The sequence below is a fragment of the Gasterosteus aculeatus genome, chromosome 18, assembly GCF_964276395.1.
Source record: "Gasterosteus aculeatus chromosome 18, fGasAcu3.hap1.1, whole genome shotgun sequence".
Classification (NCBI taxonomy): Eukaryota; Metazoa; Chordata; class Actinopteri; order Perciformes; family Gasterosteidae; genus Gasterosteus; species Gasterosteus aculeatus.
The window spans coordinates 4357705-4376835 of record NC_135706.1 but is presented as its reverse complement, the minus strand read 5'-3'; the positions used below and the strand labels follow the sequence as shown (position 1 = coordinate 4376835).

Below are 19131 nucleotides of genomic sequence, written 5' to 3'. Positions count from 1 at the left end.
GTAGATGCGCACATATGCACACACAAAATCTGACAACCACCACTTCTGGTGGAGATAATGAGTTCAAGAAGGCAAAAACACAAAAATATGATTTTATATGAGGAGAAATGCATGTTTTCCACAGTGAGACTTGAGTTTTGGGGGAGATCCAAAGAAATCCCCGGAGGAAATTACTGTTTTTTTTTATTTTTTATTACAGTGCCAAAAGTAAGTGGATGATGGGAGTAAAACTGAAAAGTGCCATTTAACAGCTGTCCAATTAAAGTGGGTTGATCCACTTATGATTCCACTTTTTCAGAAGGGGTAAATCTTCCACTAGTCCAAAAAAGTAGGCAAAAGGTTTCCGAGATTTTTCTCGGGACTCTCTGCTTTTTTTCTTCTTTCCCTGTGGGATCGCCACAAAAATAGACAGTCCACTGCAATACAGGAAGTGAGGGTTTTCTCTGGTGGTACGTGGAATGCCAGAACTTAAAAAGCCCTCACACCAAGACAATTCACGGAAGAATTCAGACAGCATCGGACGAGCACTACTTTTCCATGAGGAGGGTAAGAGGAAGACTAATGTTTTGGGGGCGCCACAGCAGCCCCCCCTTGCTCAGCTGGAAAGGAATGTGCCTTTTTCACAAGCTGAATCGAGGAATGGAGGTCACAATTAGGTAGGGGGGGGATTATATGTCCAGGCCTCTGGCCCTCTGCAGATGCATAAATTAGCTTTACCTTTAAGTGTGTCTTGAATGGTCAACAAATGTGGAGTGTGTCACCAAACTATGCTTTGCACAAAGTAAGGTTGATGTTCGTGTCAAGGTTGAATTGTTTTGGTCGACCACACGTTTTTTAAACGTTATTAACTCTTTTCCAACTAGGGATATGCACAAAATATTTTTCTCAGTTCATTACTTGTTTCTCAGGGCTTATTTAATGACTAAATAGTAATAATAGCAATGATTTCCCATCTTTGATTTCCCAATTTAGCCATTTACCATTCCTACCCCTTCTGTTTTTAGAGATGTAGGGCTTGTCAGGACAAGAGATGTTCAGGAGAAGAAAAAAAGGGCACCAGTAAACACCACATAGGGACACTGGGTGTCAAGTTCTTCAAGCCATGAATCAGAAATAATAATGAACTATACGTGTGTTGTAAAAGCGTCATCCAACAGACTTCATTCAAACTCAAACAAGCAATGATGTAACACGCGACTGGCTAAATGCGGTGTAGAATACACTTCTGACAATCAGTGCCAAAACACATGGGGTGACCTCATTGAGCTGTCTACCCGCAGAGGTGACAAGGTGACAAGGGGGGCGGGTGGGTGCACGCCGCTAAATGCCTCTTATAAAAGAGTGGCGCACCCCTGCCTGAAAAAGTGCAATATATATATATATATTTTTTTTTTTCCATGCCCCCCCCCCCCTCCCCCCCCCAGTATTAGTTTAACAAGTAAGTTAAAACAATACGGCTAAAGCAACAAAAAAGTGTTTCACTCAAAAAAATAAGTAGCCTGTGCTGCTTACCGAGGAGCCAAAGCTCAGCGAGTGCAATGGCTAGACTAGGGATTTCACACTTTTAAGACTAGAACCTTGGAAGATGTACCCCTTCATTTTTCCAACACCCACAGATTAGCCTCTGATTAATTTTGAAGTGCATTTTTGCACAGAGCAAGGTTTGTGGACTTTTTGCTCCAGTGGAATTAAATTAGCAATGGATAGGGCCAGTTAGAGAGAAGGGAAATTTGAAGTCACTACTAACTCTGTCAAAATACACATATGGGAATTTAGGTATTGTTTCAAGACAAATTTCAGATAATACAACCCTTTACTTTGGACCTGTAGGCATGTCCTGCTATCTATGTATTCAGTCTTCGCAAGAGGACTTGCGAACTTGTGGAGCTTGGGATATTAAACCCACGTCTGCATTGCTGTGGTTTTGTAACGAGTCGACTCCGACCGTCTGACTGTGCCACACATGGCCCTGTAAGTCTCCTTCTGGAAACAATGAAGGTGCTCGGCCTTGTTTGTGGCGAATTCCACACTAAATTGGTTGTTTTTCCGACTCAGAGAAAACATGCAGACCACATAGAGCGATAACATAGCCAGAGTTTCTCAGTATGAAAAAAGAAAATACAAATTCATTGACGTTGAGCTTTAACAATGAGGTCATGTTGTCGATTGAAATTATGAGCTCACCCAGTTCTATTCTTCTAGTCATAAGGCAATTCGTGGGAGAAAACTTCAATATACCTCCATCTATTTTTTAACATCTGTAAAGCTGTAAATTTCGAGTTTGTGAAGGTTGTGAAGTAAGTTGAGATGTTTGGATACCATCTTTTTATTTCTGATACCTGAACTTGTGTCCAGGTCCTTGCTCAGGGTGGTGGGACCTTTTGCTAACTCTGGCTGAGAAGAAAAAGGAAGAAAAGTTTGTCTCACATTTAAGCCACAATAAATTTCAAACGCAGCGATAGTTGCTGTTGCAAATGCGCTGTACGGATCAGAAAGGATTCATGGATTGGGTAGAGTTTCACACGTGAATGTTTTTGCATTTGGTCTGTCACTTTGTTCAGTTTGCAGAGAAAGTGCACCATGAGGCACTTCGGTCCTAAAACTTCGGCAAAAGGTCGGCAGCATGAGGAGCTGCGGCGGAAACTTCCTGCACAATCAGCATCTTGGATGAAAAGTTGTTCCTCCTGCTCACGTGCAGGAGCCCATTAAAAGCTCTTGTAATTACAGTTACTAAGTGAATGATATGGAACAGAGGAGGAACACCACAGCTTTCTTTCCGCTCCCATCCTCTCTCTGCCAGCGTGGAACTGCTGTGCTGCCAGTCTTTGCCCTTGGAAGATGACTTCTTTCCAATCAAGAAAAAAAGGCAGGTTTAGATGCAGTGGCAGCGGCAGCTGGTGATTTGTTTTTTGTGGTTTTCAGTAAACATCCCAGTATTATTCGGTTATGGTTTGTCTTCGACCCCAAGTGCACGACACCAGACAGAGTTTATGTTAAGCCAAAAACACGGCGTAGTTTATTCCTTCACAAGAACTAAAGAGCGTAAGGTTCCGAGGAACAAACAAAAACTGCCTCCTTAATTGGCAGGGGGAAACAAAAGAAACAACTCAAACTCCCTTAGTCCATGGGCACTCACAGTTCAACGAAAAAAAGGAAAACTCACTCTCAATAATCCACAGTTTCCAAGTTTCTCGTACATATCCACAGGGAAGTCTCCAAACAACGACCGATCTCTCCGGAAACAGGGCACGAACTCGCAAAATAAAGATATTTATATAAAATACAGTGCCACTCCTTTGTTATCTTGGCTGTGTGCTTCGGGTCGTTGTCCTGTTGGAAGATGAACCGTCGCCCCAGTCTGAGGTCCAGAGCGCTTTGGAGCATGTTTTCCTCCAGGATGTCTCTGTACATTGCTGCATTCATCTTTCCCGCAATCCTGACTAGTCTCCCAGTACCTCCCGCTGAAAAACATCCCCACAGCATGATGCTGCCACAACCGTGTTTCACTGTAGGGATGGTATTGGCCAGGTGATGAGCAGTGCCTGGTTTCCTCCAGACATGACGCTTGGCATTCAGGCCAAAGAGTTCAATCTTTGTTTCATCAGACCAGAGAATTTAGTTTCTCATGGTCTGGGAGTCCTTCAGGTGCTTTTTTTCAAACTCCAGGCGGGCTGTCATGTGCTTTTTACTGAGGAGTGGCTTCCGTCTGGCCACTCTACCAAACAGGCCTGATTTGTGGAGTGCTGCAGAGATGGTTGTCCTTCTGGAAGGTTCTCCTCTCTTCATAGAACAACGCTGGAGCTCTGTCAGAGTGACCATCGGGTTCCTGGTCACCTCCCTGACTAAGGCCCTTCTCCCACGATCGCTCAGTCTGGCTGGGCAGCCAACTCTAGGAAGAGTCCTGGTGGTTCCAAACTTCTTCCATTTCCGGATGATGGAGGCCACTGTGCTCATTTGGACTTTCAATGTGGAAAAAGTGAAGCGCTGTGAATACTTTCCGGATTCACTGTATATTAGAACATGTGTGTGTATATATGTATTGAGATGAACCTAGTTTGTTGGGGAAACACCCAGTCAGTGTGTTGAGGAAAGACCAACTCAAATGCCGTTTTTCATCCACGTTGTGATTGTGTCCTCACCGCAGTCCTGTGTGCGTCGCAGCTGGTAAGCGATGTTAACTTTAACACGCCGACGTCATCCGCATGGTACACGAATATGCGCCGTTAGTACAGGGCTAAGCCCAAATCTCAATGTATTTTAGGACGTTGAAATTATAATGTCACTTTACCTTTATCAGTATTTGGCTAACTGCTTTAGACCCGCCGCTTTGGAGCCGTGCCCGAGCCCAGCTGAGACATGCGGAGAGGACATGCAGGAAAAGTAACGTCATATATTTTCCGCAGATCTTAATTTACAAATATTACCAGATATATAATCCATGTCTCAAAAACATAAATACACAAATATTGACTATTTGTAAAATGTATTTTTAATATAATATATAATAATATAATTTCAAATTTTTCTTTTTTTCCCCCTTGTTCATGGTGGGGCAAGACCCCAATGCCCTCTATGGACCAGCCGCCACTGTTTGGATGAATTTATACTAAAGTGTATCTAAGTCTGTCATCCGACCTCATCCATACTCCTCATTGTGTGCCAATGGCACAGGTGGAAGCCTTTTGTATATTCACCATAGACCTCACAGCGGTTGCCATAGGTTTACAACCTTGCGGGGGTGAATGGACCGACCAATGGGGGGGTTAGTAGTCGTTGCGGGAGGACGCACGCTTTCTGTCCACTGGTGCAAGCGTGCACACAAGTCTATATGTGCGCATGTTTTAGGGCGGAACTGTCGTGCATTGAGGAGTGGAATATTGTAGAAAAAAAAAGAATACATTTGCATTACCCATTGGTTTTTTTGGCTGTGTGTTTGCAAGCTTACGTTTGGCGTTTTTGTCACATTAATGGTTTTGAACGTTTTTGCAACTGGTAGTGACCCTATTTGAACTGTGGAGGACGGAGTCGGAGACGCCATTTACAGCCCTAATAGCAACCTGTAGATCGCAAGGTAGTCTTTCCTGAAACATACCCTGTTTCCCGTGAAACTGTTCTGTCATTGGTCCAATTTTAATGCAGCTATAAATAGATTTTTTCTTTTTAATTGTGGGGAATTGGGGGTGCATGAACCCAGTTGGGAAATAGAAGGGGGTGCGTAGCCTAACAAGTTTGGGAACCGCTGCTCTAGTGTAATCAGGTGTGCCAGTTGAAGGGGGGTGGTTGGTCAAACATGCACAGTGGGTGCATATCTTATCCATGAGCTGAGGCTGTGTCAGGAACATGACAAATAGAAAGCTGAGTCGACTGAGTTGCTGTTGCCTTTTAGTTAGACTGGATGATTGTAAAATATTTAAATATTTAAATTAAGAGAGTCTAACTTCTTGAATGATAAGTGACAATAATATGCACCCTTGTGATATATGACTGTATGAAATACAGTCAGGGTTTTTTAACTAGTTGTTAATGCTTTTTAACTAGTAGTTAATGTTGACTAATGTTAGCAAACTTTAATGGCAGTACTGAGGTACTTTGCTCACATTATGACACTCCAGTGCTTGTGCTTCTGTTTGCTTCTTTAAATTAAAAGTGAAAATTAAGCTCAATCACTATTCTGATGGCATAGGGTTGGGTAGAAAAAAACATCACCAACAGCTCCTTTTTCTGTGCCACACATACTTAAAATATTCATCCCCCCTAAAAGAAAAAAAAGGGCCATAAACTATGCAATGTGTCTAACAACTAATCAGAGTCCTCGCTACGACTAGTCGTAGAGGAACCTATTGTATTTCATGGAATTATTATTTTCTCTAAGGAATTTTCCCTTTTTGAGGCCTTTATCATATTCAAAGTTGTTAAATTTGGCATGCATATCAGAACTGGTGAAAAATTTGATCATTTCGGGGTCTCGCATTTGGGTACAAAGAAATTTCTCCATAGCTCCCCCTATAGGACAACACTAGGCCAGATTTTCCCCTGATGCCTGATTGACTTGAAATTTGGCACACATGTGCACTTGGACATGCTATACAAAAAAGTAAATCATGGTATGCAAATGCGCCTAATTAGATTTTCTGCCATTTTGAATTTTGTGAAATTGATGTTTTGTGAATTGATTTTGTGATGGCTTTTGCCCATTTCTCCTAAACGCTAAGTCCGATTGTCACGAAATTTTCTGTGGATCATTATTGGGTCTATGCCCGCTTGAGCCATAACAATCGTGTTGATATCTTGTTTTGGGAAGATATGGACTAATGAACTTATGAACTAATGAACAAGGGGTGTGGTTAAACTGGCAAGACACACAATTTAAGAATGAATTGGCCTGCCCTCAACAATATTATAACGTATGTAAACATTTATCCCCTGAACACACACACATCTTTTCCTAATATTTGAAGAATAGGGGGCGCTGCTGCAGTTGCAAAATACCAAACTCCTCCCAGGGATTAAACCCGATTCTTTTCAAATTCGCGCAGTGTGATCTCGAGACCTTAGGCTCTAAAAATTGCATTTTGCCGGAAGAAATTCCAAACTATGTGTGTAGGGAGCATTTTCAAAAAAACACAACTTAGCATGACAATTGAAGTTGTTTTAACTCAACCATACTTTATCTAATCTGCTCCATATTTCTCATATAGCATGAACTTCTCACCCTCTAGACATCCATATGATCATTTTTAACCTTAGTCATAGCGTCACCTGGTGACAACAGGAAGATGAATGTATTTTTTTTACAACCTGTTCCTTATAGGTTATGCTCCTCAAGGGTTAATCTGATCCCTATCAAAACCTTAATGATGCTTCACTGTGAAAATGATAAGAATCCGATAATCGGCAAAGTTGATCCTTCGGCAAGAACAACTAAAACGTTGTAACTCTACTCCACATCATCGGATTCTTTCCAATTTACACATGTTTGATGAGACTTTGGGCCTGAAGACATGTCAAGTTGAATCAAGTCATAGCGCTATCTACTGGTAACAGGAAGTCAAATTTTCTAGTATCCAGTAAAAAACGAAGGTTGCATTTCGAGAGGCTTTAATTTCTAAAATGGTACATCAGAATGTGCTGGTCATCGCTGAGTGACACCTTGGGGATGTGTACTCTCTGCCTTAAGTGGAATTACTGTGTAATTATTTATAGTTCCCTTTGAATTCTAACCTAAAATTGACCAGAAGTAGTCTCGTGAAGGATTTTGAAAGAAATTCGCTATCTATGGTATTTTGAGAGGCTTTCATTTTGGAATAGTACATCAAATGTTTTCAGAAAATACCTCAGACTTTAATAATGTTAAAGTTTTCAAAGCTGCATTCCTTGTGTCGCTCCTTCTGGTTAACAATGAGGAGTTCTTGGCTGCGTTTCTAGCCGTCCGGCCAGTGCCCCAACGTGCGGAGTAGCGAGGACCTGTCCAACGCTTCTTGCAGCTTTAATGTCATTTGTATTTTCTCTCGTGGACATGCCTTGCCTAACGCTTTAGAGGCAACACATGCTGACCAGGGACATCATAGTGCAACTCTTCGCCTGACCCCTGGGGGGTCAACCTGCATTCACAACACAATGTGACAGTCAATACCCATTCCCCCGGGCCTGACTAGAGGACTGCTGCATAATCACTGCAGACTTCACCGAGCGACCTCATTAGAAACGGCTGGCCGAACATCTATGGTCGATCCAACACTGAGCACATTAGCGCCGGGGATGCCACTGATGCTCGGAGGCCTTTGCGAATGCCGCGCCCTGGGAGCGCTGAACCCGCTATTACGGCTCTACTGCATGCTGCCTTGATGGCTGGACCTATTTTTTTTGTAGCAACGAGTTGTCTCACTGCACCTTCACGTTAAAGACTTGACATACATCACATATGTGATGTGAAGGGTCCAACTTAAGGGTTTTTATTTTCATGCTCATTATTAAATTATCTAATCTTATTCGAAGGTCAAGGCAGAAGTGTTTGAACTGCAGCCTTAAAGCTCAAATTAAAATTGAAACACTACAGTGAATGCAAACGTCTCCCAGGCACAAAAGAATAGTTTGTTTTAGCATTTAGGATTCAGGAAGCACATAACAATTGGTGATAATGGTGTTTGTATGTAAGGTTGCACCCAAGAGAGGGAAATTACAAAAGTAAAAGCTGTCCTGTTAGACCTCAGTCGATCAATGAAGTTATTAATGTATGTCTATGACATAACTAGACCAGAAACAGCATGCTTCTAAAGATGAAAGCCAAAGATGAATAATGCAATCACACTCATACTATGTGAGTGGTTCCCAAGTTTGACTGTGCAACATAACTCAAAAAATTGCCTTGACAAAAACATTTATTTTACTCACAAATCAAATCCAAATCTTGTCTTAGCGTTCATGTCCTTTCAGGACTTCCTACCTCAACTCCACTGCTTTCAGCACTCACACTTCAGCTGGCACTTCAACGGGATCCGCACAAATAAATTACCAAAGGAAGGGCAAAAGTACATCAACGTTAAAAAACTTCTGCACCTCTAAGTGAATGGTGCCAACCACTTTTAGTACTTAAGTAATACCTGTCACCTTTAACACATACATTTCAAGTGATGCTTGAACTGCTTTTTTCAAGTGCTCACACTTCAGACTCCTTTAGATTTTTAAACTGTTCACCCTCACTACTCTGGACGTCCACTTCAAAAGACTCGTCCAGCTCGCCCTTTCATATCAATCAATACTTTGAGTTTATTTGGCATTAACACTCAAATTAAGTATGCTTTTCTTCTCCTTGCCAAGAATGAAATTCCACGCGGATCATCCTAGTTATTTTTGAAATATTAAATTAGCCCTTGAATATGTTGTTTAAGAAAAAAAAGACATTTAGCTCCACAATACTTTGCAAAAGGATGAATTGTACAATAAACGTACAATACAAACGTACAGACTTTTCAGTTTCAGGTTTGGCTAAATTGAAACTATACATATTAAGATTTAGAGGAAGTGCTGTTACAGCATCTATGTTCCTCTCTTATTGTGCATGTAACATGATAGACAACCGTTAAATAGCTCTCAACCCCCTGCACATTTTAAACTCTATACAACCACAAAAAAAACCATGAACACTAGCACTCATTTCCGCTTTCCGTACTTCCGTAAAAGAGTGATGATTTCAAGTTTCGCACATCCAAACAGCCGTTCACTGAACTGTTGGAGATGCAGTTATTTGGATTTGCTGCTTAAAGAGCAGCAGTCAGACTGCTGGGGCTAGCTGGGCTTGTCTCAGAGGCGGACACTCGTTATCAGCGGCCAGTCAAATCAGTGAACCTAAACAACACAGAGGTTTTAGTTTCCGCATGGAACCTTGCGACTAATTGGTCAATTTCAAGTGATGTTGTGTCTTCCAAGAAATATTTGGCGGTGAAACCATCTGGTCGCTATTATGACAATACTACTTAGAATGTCCCTAGAAACCTTCCGATGTAAACTGAGTTTCAAAGTATTTTCTTTTTGTTACACATATTAAAAGGCAATACAGGTAACGCATGTGCGTGTGACTCAATAAAGCCATTGCAGGTTTCATTGCAGTCATTTTATGATTATTTTATCTAGCCTGGTTCCAGACGTATTGGTTTTCTTTTCTATTACTTGCTCTTAATACTAATTCAACCACCAGCACTGACCCCAGGGCACACACCATATTATGTGGAGTCAAGGGCACATTCCCCTCTGCTGCTCAGTCTCATCCACACCCTATACTTTCTAAGGACAAACACCGCAAGAGAATATTTTGTGCTGACTATTGCGGTTGGCTCAATGTAGAACAGCCATCCACAGATTACTCAGTTTAACTACCGTGTTAAGTTTAATGAGGTGGCCATACAGCAAAATGTTTTGGCAGTATGATAACATCTACTTGTTATGATTCAGTCAGCTGATTGCGACCACCACCGCCATCCCCCCACCTCCCGACATAGAGCCAAGCCGCTGAGCGCTAAGGGCTTTGGGGAGTCTTTAGCAAAACGTTATTATTATTAGCATTTTTTTTTCAAAAGACATGATCGGCCTCATTTGCTCCAAGCCCCGCACGAAAAAGTGGTGTTAACTCTTTGATGTTCTCTGTAGTTGCCGAGGGTGGAATCCATCTGAGCCGCAAAGCTCCGAAGAAATGGAGCAGTGTGCTGAGCGAAGCAATACTGCAACCAACAAGAAGTGAAAGTGATACAGTCACAGTGTACATGAAACTGAAGTTGCATTCAGCCACCCACATCTTGTTCCTTGGTAATGGCTGGCTTTTTTTATTTGGAGCTATGCCCGGTATATTAAGTGGGCTTCTACACAATGGCGGCCTGTTGGTTTTCAATATTTCTATCGGCGCTTCATCTGACATTTTTAAGATGTCATATACTGTATTCCCTCCCCTTGCAGAGAAGGCCAAGGGCCCTTGCTCCTATTGGGGCCATCAGCTGGACAAACTGTCCTTAGTGTGGGCTTCCCGCTGTACCATCTGGATTCAGATCTAAAACCACCCGAGGAAAACAGTGGGTTCATGTGATCATTATAACATTGTTTTATAAACTGCTTCCTATTGGAATATAAATATACAATGTAGGGCAAAAATTTTAAAAATTAAATGGAAAAAGCTCACTGTGAATTTCTTAATCAACTTCCAGTCCTAATATTTTCCTCCACTCATTATTTTCTATAACTTAACCAGTGGAGGCTGGCCAATAGGGCGTCATCCTACCTCGAGTGCCCCTCCAGTAAAAAAAATATGATGCCGCCACTGACTATTCATTAATAATCATGCTTTAGAACTCCAATGAGATGAGAAGAAGGGGAAGTGTAAGACAATAAGTCAACAGAGAGTTTCTGCCCTTCATAACATCCTATTTTTAACACAGTTGAGTCCTCAACAGCCCGTTGTATACTGGTACTCCACTTAGTTCCTGTTCCTGTGAATGCCTCCTCTGATTAGTAAATGAGAACCAGGCAAATGGCTCAACAAAAGGGGCTTAATCAGGCATAACAACCTCCATCCTGAATCAAATAATCAACCGGTAGCAATACTTGTAGTTACCTAGTTAACTTGTAAGACACCAGACTTAAACACCAGGTGATGGTGTAACTGAATGTTTTATCATCTAGTACCATGATATAGGATCATGTATACCTAATCTGAGAAGATTAGACATCTCTATATTTCCTATTCCTTCCAGATTCAAGTGAATTTCAATTATTCAAATGTGATGAAAACACATAGCACGCAATGTGATCATAAACACATGATGAAATACCCATTTGATTTAAAGAAAGATTAGTGTTCCAGCATTACAAAACATTACACAAATGATCACACAATGGGAGTTTGTTAGAATGTGGGAACCTTTTTGCGTAAAGAACATTCAACGACTATTAACGGGTGATGTGGCATACTTCTTTCGCTGCTAACCCCCACACAAAGCTAAATTCCAGAGCTAAGGATGTGTTTTGTGCACTGTGGTGAAGAGAGCCTTTGCACGTGTCACAAAGGTGGTATTGTTTTGTGCTTTGACCTTTTGAAAAAGAAAAATGGTTTTGTACAATGGTGTTCATCAGGTCTTTTGGGTAAACCGCTGCAAATGTGGACAGTGCCTCGGTGCTCCATGGGCTTCTATGGCATGTTGCTGGGTCAGGTGGTTTTCAAAGAGGGGACCTCAGCTTGTCAAGTATAAAATGGAAGGTTTTCCGACAGGTAGACCATCAGATCAGCTCTGAGTGCAGCAACAGCATCGCCTCCACCTACAACCTCTGGCAAAAATGACCTCTGGCAACATGAGCAGGATCACCTTTTATGAGGAGAGGAACTTCCAGGGCCGCTCCTACGAGTGCATGAGCGACTGCCCAGACATGTCCTCTTACCTGAGCCGCTGCCACTCCTGCAGGGTGGAGCGTGGCTGCTTCGTCGTCTTTGACCGCACCAACTTCATGGGAAACCAGTACTTCATGAGGAGGGGCGAGTACGCCGACTACATGAGCATGATGGGCATGAGCGACTGCATCAGATCCTGCCGCATGATCCCCATGCACAGGGGGTCCTACAGGATGAGGATCTACGAGAAGGACAACCTCCAGGGTCAGATGCACGAGCTGATGGGCGACTGCGATAACGTCATGGAACGCCACAGTATGTCCAACTTCATGTCCTGCAATGTGATGGAGGGCCACTGGCTGATCTATGAGCAGCCCCAGTACCGAGGGAGGATGATGTACATGAGGCCCGGAGAGTACAGGAGCTTCATGGGCGGCATGGGCGGCATGAGGTGCATGAGCTTGAGGCGCATAACAGATTCCTTCCACTAGGCGATGACCCATGATGGTGCAGCGATTTGTTTGTTAAACACATCCTAGAAAATGATGAATGCAGTGGTTGTTGACTTCTGGAAATGACTGAAGAGGTGAAGGGGGTGTATAAAAGACTTAATAAAGTCTGTTCTGTTACAAAAATCTTTTTGGAATTCATTATTTTATTTGGTCTTTCCTCTCCCTCGGTAGCTTGTCAACTTTCCTACGTACTCAACGATACCCTCGGCCTACTGATGTGGGAAAATTATGATAGGCTTTTCATACTCATGCTCCGGGTGTTAAAAAAGTCATATGTTTCAGTTTAATTAAGAACTAAAACATGGATTATTGGTGGGCAATATGACTGTATTTATTGTCAAAATATCAATATATATATGTTCATTGTATATATTTATTATTAGGTTGAAAAATTGGCAACCAAACAGGCATTACGTCAATGTTTACGTCCATTGGGTACCAATTTATGTACCTTGTAAATGACAGTTAAAACAGGAGCTTACATCTAAGTGGGTTTTACTACTACTACTTTACTGCAAACCATGTCATTTGGATGTGGTTTGGCAAAAAAACCCTCAGAAAACTATATACAATGTATGAACTATATACTTCTGAAATAACCAGAAAACATTAGATATAATATTATATCGAGATATGGAATGGTCAATATCAGGACAAATGATGTTGTCAACATTCACTAGTTCAGGAATTGATACTTAAGCAAGTGATCTCGTCAGGGCCGCTCTAAAAATGCTTCTAAATGTGGACTGGTTCCACATTAATTAATTCTCTTATGAATTGGCTAGAAAATAAAAGACATTTGTAATAATTTAGCTTGGAGCTTTTTATAAAGTATAAAAAATACAACAGTACAAACGTGCATCAAAATGTATCAGGTATTATTGTGGCCATACCGTTTCATATACGATCCAAACACCAACTTTATAAGGTATTTGTCACGTATTGCCTCCACTGGAAAAGACCCAAACGCAGATTTGTTAGTCACCATGTATTTTATTCGTGAAAAGGAGGCACCGGACTAGGAGGTGACGGGGTGGTGACGGCGGTCCCGGATTCCAGAGGTGGGGGAAAAACAGTGAGCGGGATTCCCGGGGAGGTGCGTGGGCCATGCGGCCCGTTCAGGTGCCTGGGTGAAAAGAGGAAGACAGGACACTGGTTAGTTTTAGAACAGCGGCCTCTGACTTCTTGCTGTTCTTCGACCTGAGTTGTCGGTCTGACTCACAAACAAGACTAACAATCCGGCGGGGAAGAGGCTTCGGGGCCGCTCCTAAATACCTCCCCTGATTGGAAGGCAGCAACAGGTGGGTGATTGTGGATGAGACGCAGCTGGGCCCTGCTCTCACCTCCGTGCTGACGTCCGGCCCCCTCGAGTGCTGGTTGGTGCCAACACACCGACGCCTCCTGAGGGTGGCGACCTGACAGTACCCCCTCTCCGACGGGTGTCTCCAGACACCCCACCAGGCCTGTCTGGCCGACGGCGATGGTAGTCCCTCACCATGACGGCGTCCAGGATCTGGCGGCGGGGAATCCAGCACCGCTCCTCTGGACCAAAACCCTCCCAATCCACTAGGTATTGGGTTCCCCGGCCCCGGCGTCTGGAGTCCAGAATCCTACGCACTGTGTAAGCTGGAGCACCGTCAATGATCCGTGGTGGGGGGGGGTCGCGGGGGAGGGGGCAGGAGGGGGCTGAGGAGGACCGGTTTAAGACGGGACACGTGGAAAGTGGGGTGAACACGAAGGGACCTAGGTAACTTCAATCGGACCGCAACCGGGTTGATGACCCCCTCAATTACGAACGGGCCAATGAATCTCTGAGACAGTTTTCTAGACTCCGTCCTCAGTGGAAGGTCTTTAGTGGACAGCCAGACCTTGTCACCTACTTTGTAGGTCGGGGCGGCCGTCCGGTGGCGGTTGGCATGCCGTTGGTAATGTTCAGAGGAGCGGAGCAAGGCCGCGCGGACTCGATGCCAGGTTCGGTGACAGCGACGGATGTGACTGTGTACGGATGGCACGGCGATGTCTCTCTCCTGGGATGGGAAAAGGGGAGGTTGGTAGCCGTACAAACATTGAAAAGGGGACATACCTGTTGCGGAAGAGGGCAAGGTGTTGTGCGCATATTCTGCCCAGTAGATTTGGGAGGCCCAGGACCCGGGATTAGCAGACACTAGACATCGAAGAGATATCTCCAGTTTCTGGTTAGCTCTCTCTGCCTGACCATTGGTCTGTGGATGGTATCCCGAGCACAGACTGACTGTGGCCCCAATGGCCCTACAGAAGGCTCTCCAGACAGCCGAGGAAAATTGGGGCCCCCGGTCCGAGACCAGGTCACAAGGCAACCCATGTATGCGAAACACCTCCTTGACAAGGATAGAGGCCGTCTCCTTTGCTGACGGGAGCTTGGGGAGTGGAACGAAATGGGCATACTTGCTGAAACGATCAACCACGGTGAGTACAACTGTGTTACCTTCTGACGGGGGTAGTCCGGTCACGAAGTCCAGTGCCAAATGAGACCATGGGCGTCGTGGTATGGGCAGGGGGCGTAAAAATCCGACGCTAGGTCTATTAGATACCTTATTTTGTGCGCACACTTGGCAAGCTGCGACGTATCCCTTTGTGTCGTCAGCCATGGTTGGCCACCAGAACCGTCTCCTTAGAAATGCCATGGTCCGAGCCACTCCGGGATGGCACGTCAGCCTTGAGCCATGAGCCCACTGCAGGACATTAGTTCTCACATTATCTGGCACAAATAGCCGGCCCGGAGGCCCATTACCTGGCCCCGGGTTGACTCTGAGGGCAGAGGTTACCTCGTCTTCTATTCTCCACAGGGCTGCCCCGACCAAGCAGTGTTTGGGGACGATGGTGTCCGGCTCTCGCCCCTCCTCCTCTCTGGAAAACACTCTAGATAGGGCGTCTGGTTTGGTGTTACGTGATCCAGGTCTGTAAGTCAGGGAGAAGGAAAAACGTCCAAAAAACAGGGCCCACCTGGCTTGACGTGAGTTGAGGCGTTTCGCTGACCGGATGTACTCGAGATTCTTGTGATCTGTCCAAACCACAAACGGTAGTTCCGCACCCTCCAACCAATGACGCCATTCCTCTAGGGCGACCTTGACGGCCAGTAGCTCACGGTTGCCCACATCGTAATTGCGCTCGGCCGGGGACAACCGACGCGACAAGTAAGCACAGGGGTGGAGCTTACCGTCCGTCGCGGTGCGTTGGGATAACACCGCTCTCAGCCCCACGTCAGAGGCATCCACCTCGACAACAAACTGCCGGCACGGATCAGGTTGGGCAAGGATGGGAGCAGACGTGAACCGCCTCTTGAGTTCCCCAAACGCCCCCTCTGCTTCTGGGGTCCACACGTAGGGTTTGCTACAGGAGGTAAGTGCAGTAAGGGGAGCGGCGACACTACTGTAATCCCGAATAAACCGTCGGTAAAAGTTAGCAAACCCTAAGAACCTCTGAAGTTGCTTTCTCGTGTCGGGCCTAGGCCATCCAAGTACTGCCTCCACCTTAGCTGGATCCATCCTCACCTGTCCCTCAGAAATGACGTAGCCCAGGAATGAAACAGTGTCGGCATGAAATTCACATTTCTCCGCTTTGGCATATAATTTGTTCTCCAGGAGACGTTGTAGCACCAGGCGGACATGTTGAATGTGTTCGGTGGGGTCTCTAGAAAATATGAGGATGTCATCAAGATACACAAATACGAAACGTCCCAACATGTCTCTGAGCACGTCGTTAACCAGCCCCTGAAATACCGCTGGGGCATTAGTCAATCCAAACGGCATGACTTGATATTCAAAATGCCCCAACGGTGTGTTAAATCCTGTCAACCACTCGTCTCCCTTACGAATTCTCACCAAGTGGTATGCATTACGCAAGTCTAACTTAGTGAAGATTGTGGACCCTTGAAGTGCATCAAAGGCCTCGTTCATGAGTGGTAACGGATACTTATTCTTGATGGTTATCTCGTTTAAACCGCGATAGTCAATACATGGCCGGAGGGAACCGTCCTTCTTGGTGACAAAAAAAAAACCTGCTCCCAATGGAGACGAAGAGGGACGGATGAGCTCGGCGGCGAGCGACTCCTTAATGTATTTCTCCATGGCTACCCGTTCCGGTTTAGAGATGCTGTACAGACGACTACTGGGGAACGTGGAACCAGACTTTAATTCAATCGCGCAGTCGTACGGGCGGTGAGGTGGAAGTGATGAGGCCCGATTCTTACTGAAAACCTCCCCCAGGTCATGGTAGTCAGTGGGGACGAGGGATAGGTCAGCCGCGCATTGGGTGGATCCCTGGCTGTTCTCTAGTCTCGGACTTGCAGACCGCAGGCAATGAGCATGACAAAACTTACTCCAGTTGGTTATCCTAGCCTCTGGCCAGTCGATTACCGGATTGTGTTTAACCAACCACGTAAGTCCTAGAACGATCGGAATCTTAGGGGAGGAAATAATTAACAGGCTGATCTCTTCCTGGTGGTTACCTGAAATAAATAGCTTAACGGGCTCGGTTCGGCTGGTGATCCTGGCCAGCAGCCTGCCGTCAAGAGTAGCAGCCTCAACAGCCCCCTCCAGAGGAGTGGTGTTGAGGCCCAGTTGTCTCACCACATCAGCATCAATAAAACTGTCGTCTGCCCCAGAATCGATTAAAACTTGAAATCGAAAAGACTGACCTTTTGTTGAGAGCGTGGCGTGCAGTGGTGCTCTGGGCCGGGGGTTGGGAGATATGGGTACTTGGCTCGCTAGTATTCTCTCCACATCTAGCGAGCCCTCCTGTTTGATGAGCGCCGAGGACAGGAGGAACGGTAGTGTCCTTGTAGCCCGCAGAAAAGACAGCTGTTGTTGTCAAACCGGCGCCGCCGCTCCTCTTCGTCAAGGTGATATCGGCCTAGTTGCATGGGCTCATGCTCGGGCCTCTCTTCATTGTTGGTCCCCGCTGGTGATCTGGCGTTGTACCTGGGAGGTCCCCCTCCAACAGAATATGAGGTTGCTACCCTTCGGGGGAGGGGTGACTCGCTGCGCCTCCTTTCTCTCTGTCGCTCCCGGCATCGGTTATCTACCCGAATCGCCAATTGAACCAGATCCTCTAAAGTCTCTGGTTCAGGGTATGAAACCAATTCGTCCTTGATCTGGCTACTTAATCCGTTATAAAAAACAGATTCTAAGGCCTCATCGTTCCATCCGCTTTCAACGGCTAGCGTCCGGAACTCAATGGCGTAGTCTGCGACGCCTCGGGTACCTTGCCGCAGCGCGTGTAGTCTCTTGGATGCGTCTCTACCACGCACTGGGTGGTCAAATAATTTACGCATCTCTGAGGTGAACATTGGGTAGGTACTTGCCACATTACTCTGTGTCTCCCATACCGCTGAGGCCCACTCTAAGGCTTTTCCACGTAGCAGTCCAATCACAAAAGCAATCTTTGACCCGTCCGTGGCGAATGAAGTTGGTTGTTGGTCGAAGACCAACCCACATTGTAGTAGGAAGGCTCGACAGCTGCCGAGGTCGCCATCGTACCTCTCCGGGGTAGGAACCTGTGGCTCCCGATGGTAGGGAGGGACTGGCACTGGCGGTGTTTGAGCAGGATCTGGAGCCGGAGCCGGAGGACCAACCGGGGCGCTGAGTCGGTGTTGTATCCCGGCGACACTGGTTGAGAGCTCCTGTAGTCCCTTCATGATCTCCTGAAGTGCTAGGCTGTGTTGATCTAGCAGGGCTCCTTGATTGGTGACGGCCCCGCGGACAGATTGTAGATCTGCTGGGTCCATGTCTTTGGCCGGATTGTTCTGTCACGTATTGCCTCCACTGGAAAAGACCCAAACGCAGATTTGTTAGTCACCATGTATTTTATTCGTGAAAAGGAGGCACCGGACTAGGAGGTGACGGGGTGGTGACGGCGGTCCCGGATTCCAGAGGTGGGGGAAAAACAGTGAGCGGGATTCCCGGGGAGGTGCGTGGGCCATGCGGCCCGTTCAGGTGCCTGGGTGAAAAGAGGAAGACAGGACACTGGTTAGTTTTAGAACAGCGGCCTCTGACTTCTTGCTGTTCTTCGACCTGAGTTGTCGGTCTGACTCACAAACAAGACTAACAATCCGGCGGGGAAGAGGCTTCGGGGCCGCTCCTAAATACCTCCCCTGATTGGAAGGCAGCAACAGGTGGGTGATTGTGGATGAGACGCAGCTGGGCCCTGCTCTCACCTCCGTGCTGACGTCCGGCCCCCTCGAGTGCTGGTTGGTGCCAACACACCGACGCCTCCTGAGGGTGGCGACCTGACAGTATTTTCTTTAAATACAAGTCAAAAGGTACTAATGCATAAATATGTGTTTTGTTTGAAAAGCCCTCCTACTAGCCGATACTGCCAAACCATCGCATCAAACAACTTAGATGGACCACAAATACACTGACTGGATGAACTTCAACACAAAAGTTATAAGTTGTTTCAGCTTAAATTCATACAAGGAAACTATTTTAGGAAAAACAAATTCGACAAACTCCACTAACAGACAGAAACAGTTAGTACATGATCTGGGGAAAATAGAGGAGTAATTAGCAGCTAAAGAGAAAATATGTAATTTGAATTAATTAAATGTAAAATAGTACATGTGTGTATATATACTGTATATATATATATACACATACAGAAAGAGAGAGAGAGAGAGAAAGTATAAGAAATACAGGAATATAAGCACTCGGGCAAATTGTATATGTACTTTAAATATTTAACAGCACAAGTTTCATAACAAACTATGGGAGG

At 45.3% G+C, this 19131-nt stretch overlaps 1 protein-coding gene and 2 long non-coding RNA genes across 3 annotated transcripts; 1 reads left to right on the top strand and 2 right to left on the bottom strand.

Annotated features, from left to right (window-relative positions):
• Window positions 1-11751: 11751 nt before the first annotated feature.
• LOC120807931 (gamma-crystallin M2) lies at window positions 11752-12504 on the top strand. The gene has a single exon (XM_040160426.2). It carries the CDS (start codon window positions 11818-11820, stop codon window positions 12358-12360), a length of 543 nt encoding a protein of 180 aa, XP_040016360.1. The 5' UTR covers window positions 11752-11817; the 3' UTR covers window positions 12361-12504.
• An 850-nt stretch (window positions 12505-13354) lies between these two features.
• LOC144389432 (uncharacterized) lies at window positions 13355-13989 on the bottom strand. Its single transcript, XR_013453483.1, has 2 exons — window positions 13604-13989; window positions 13355-13507 (listed from the first exon to the last, which is right to left on the bottom strand). It is a non-coding gene; the product is annotated as an uncharacterized LOC144389432 (long non-coding RNA).
• Window positions 13990-18204: 4215 nt separating this feature from the next.
• On the bottom strand, window positions 18205-18632 carry LOC144389431 (uncharacterized). Its single transcript, XR_013453482.1, has 2 exons — window positions 18454-18632; window positions 18205-18357 (listed from the first exon to the last, which is right to left on the bottom strand). It is a non-coding gene; the product is annotated as an uncharacterized LOC144389431 (long non-coding RNA).
• Window positions 18633-19131: the final 499 nt, after the last annotated feature.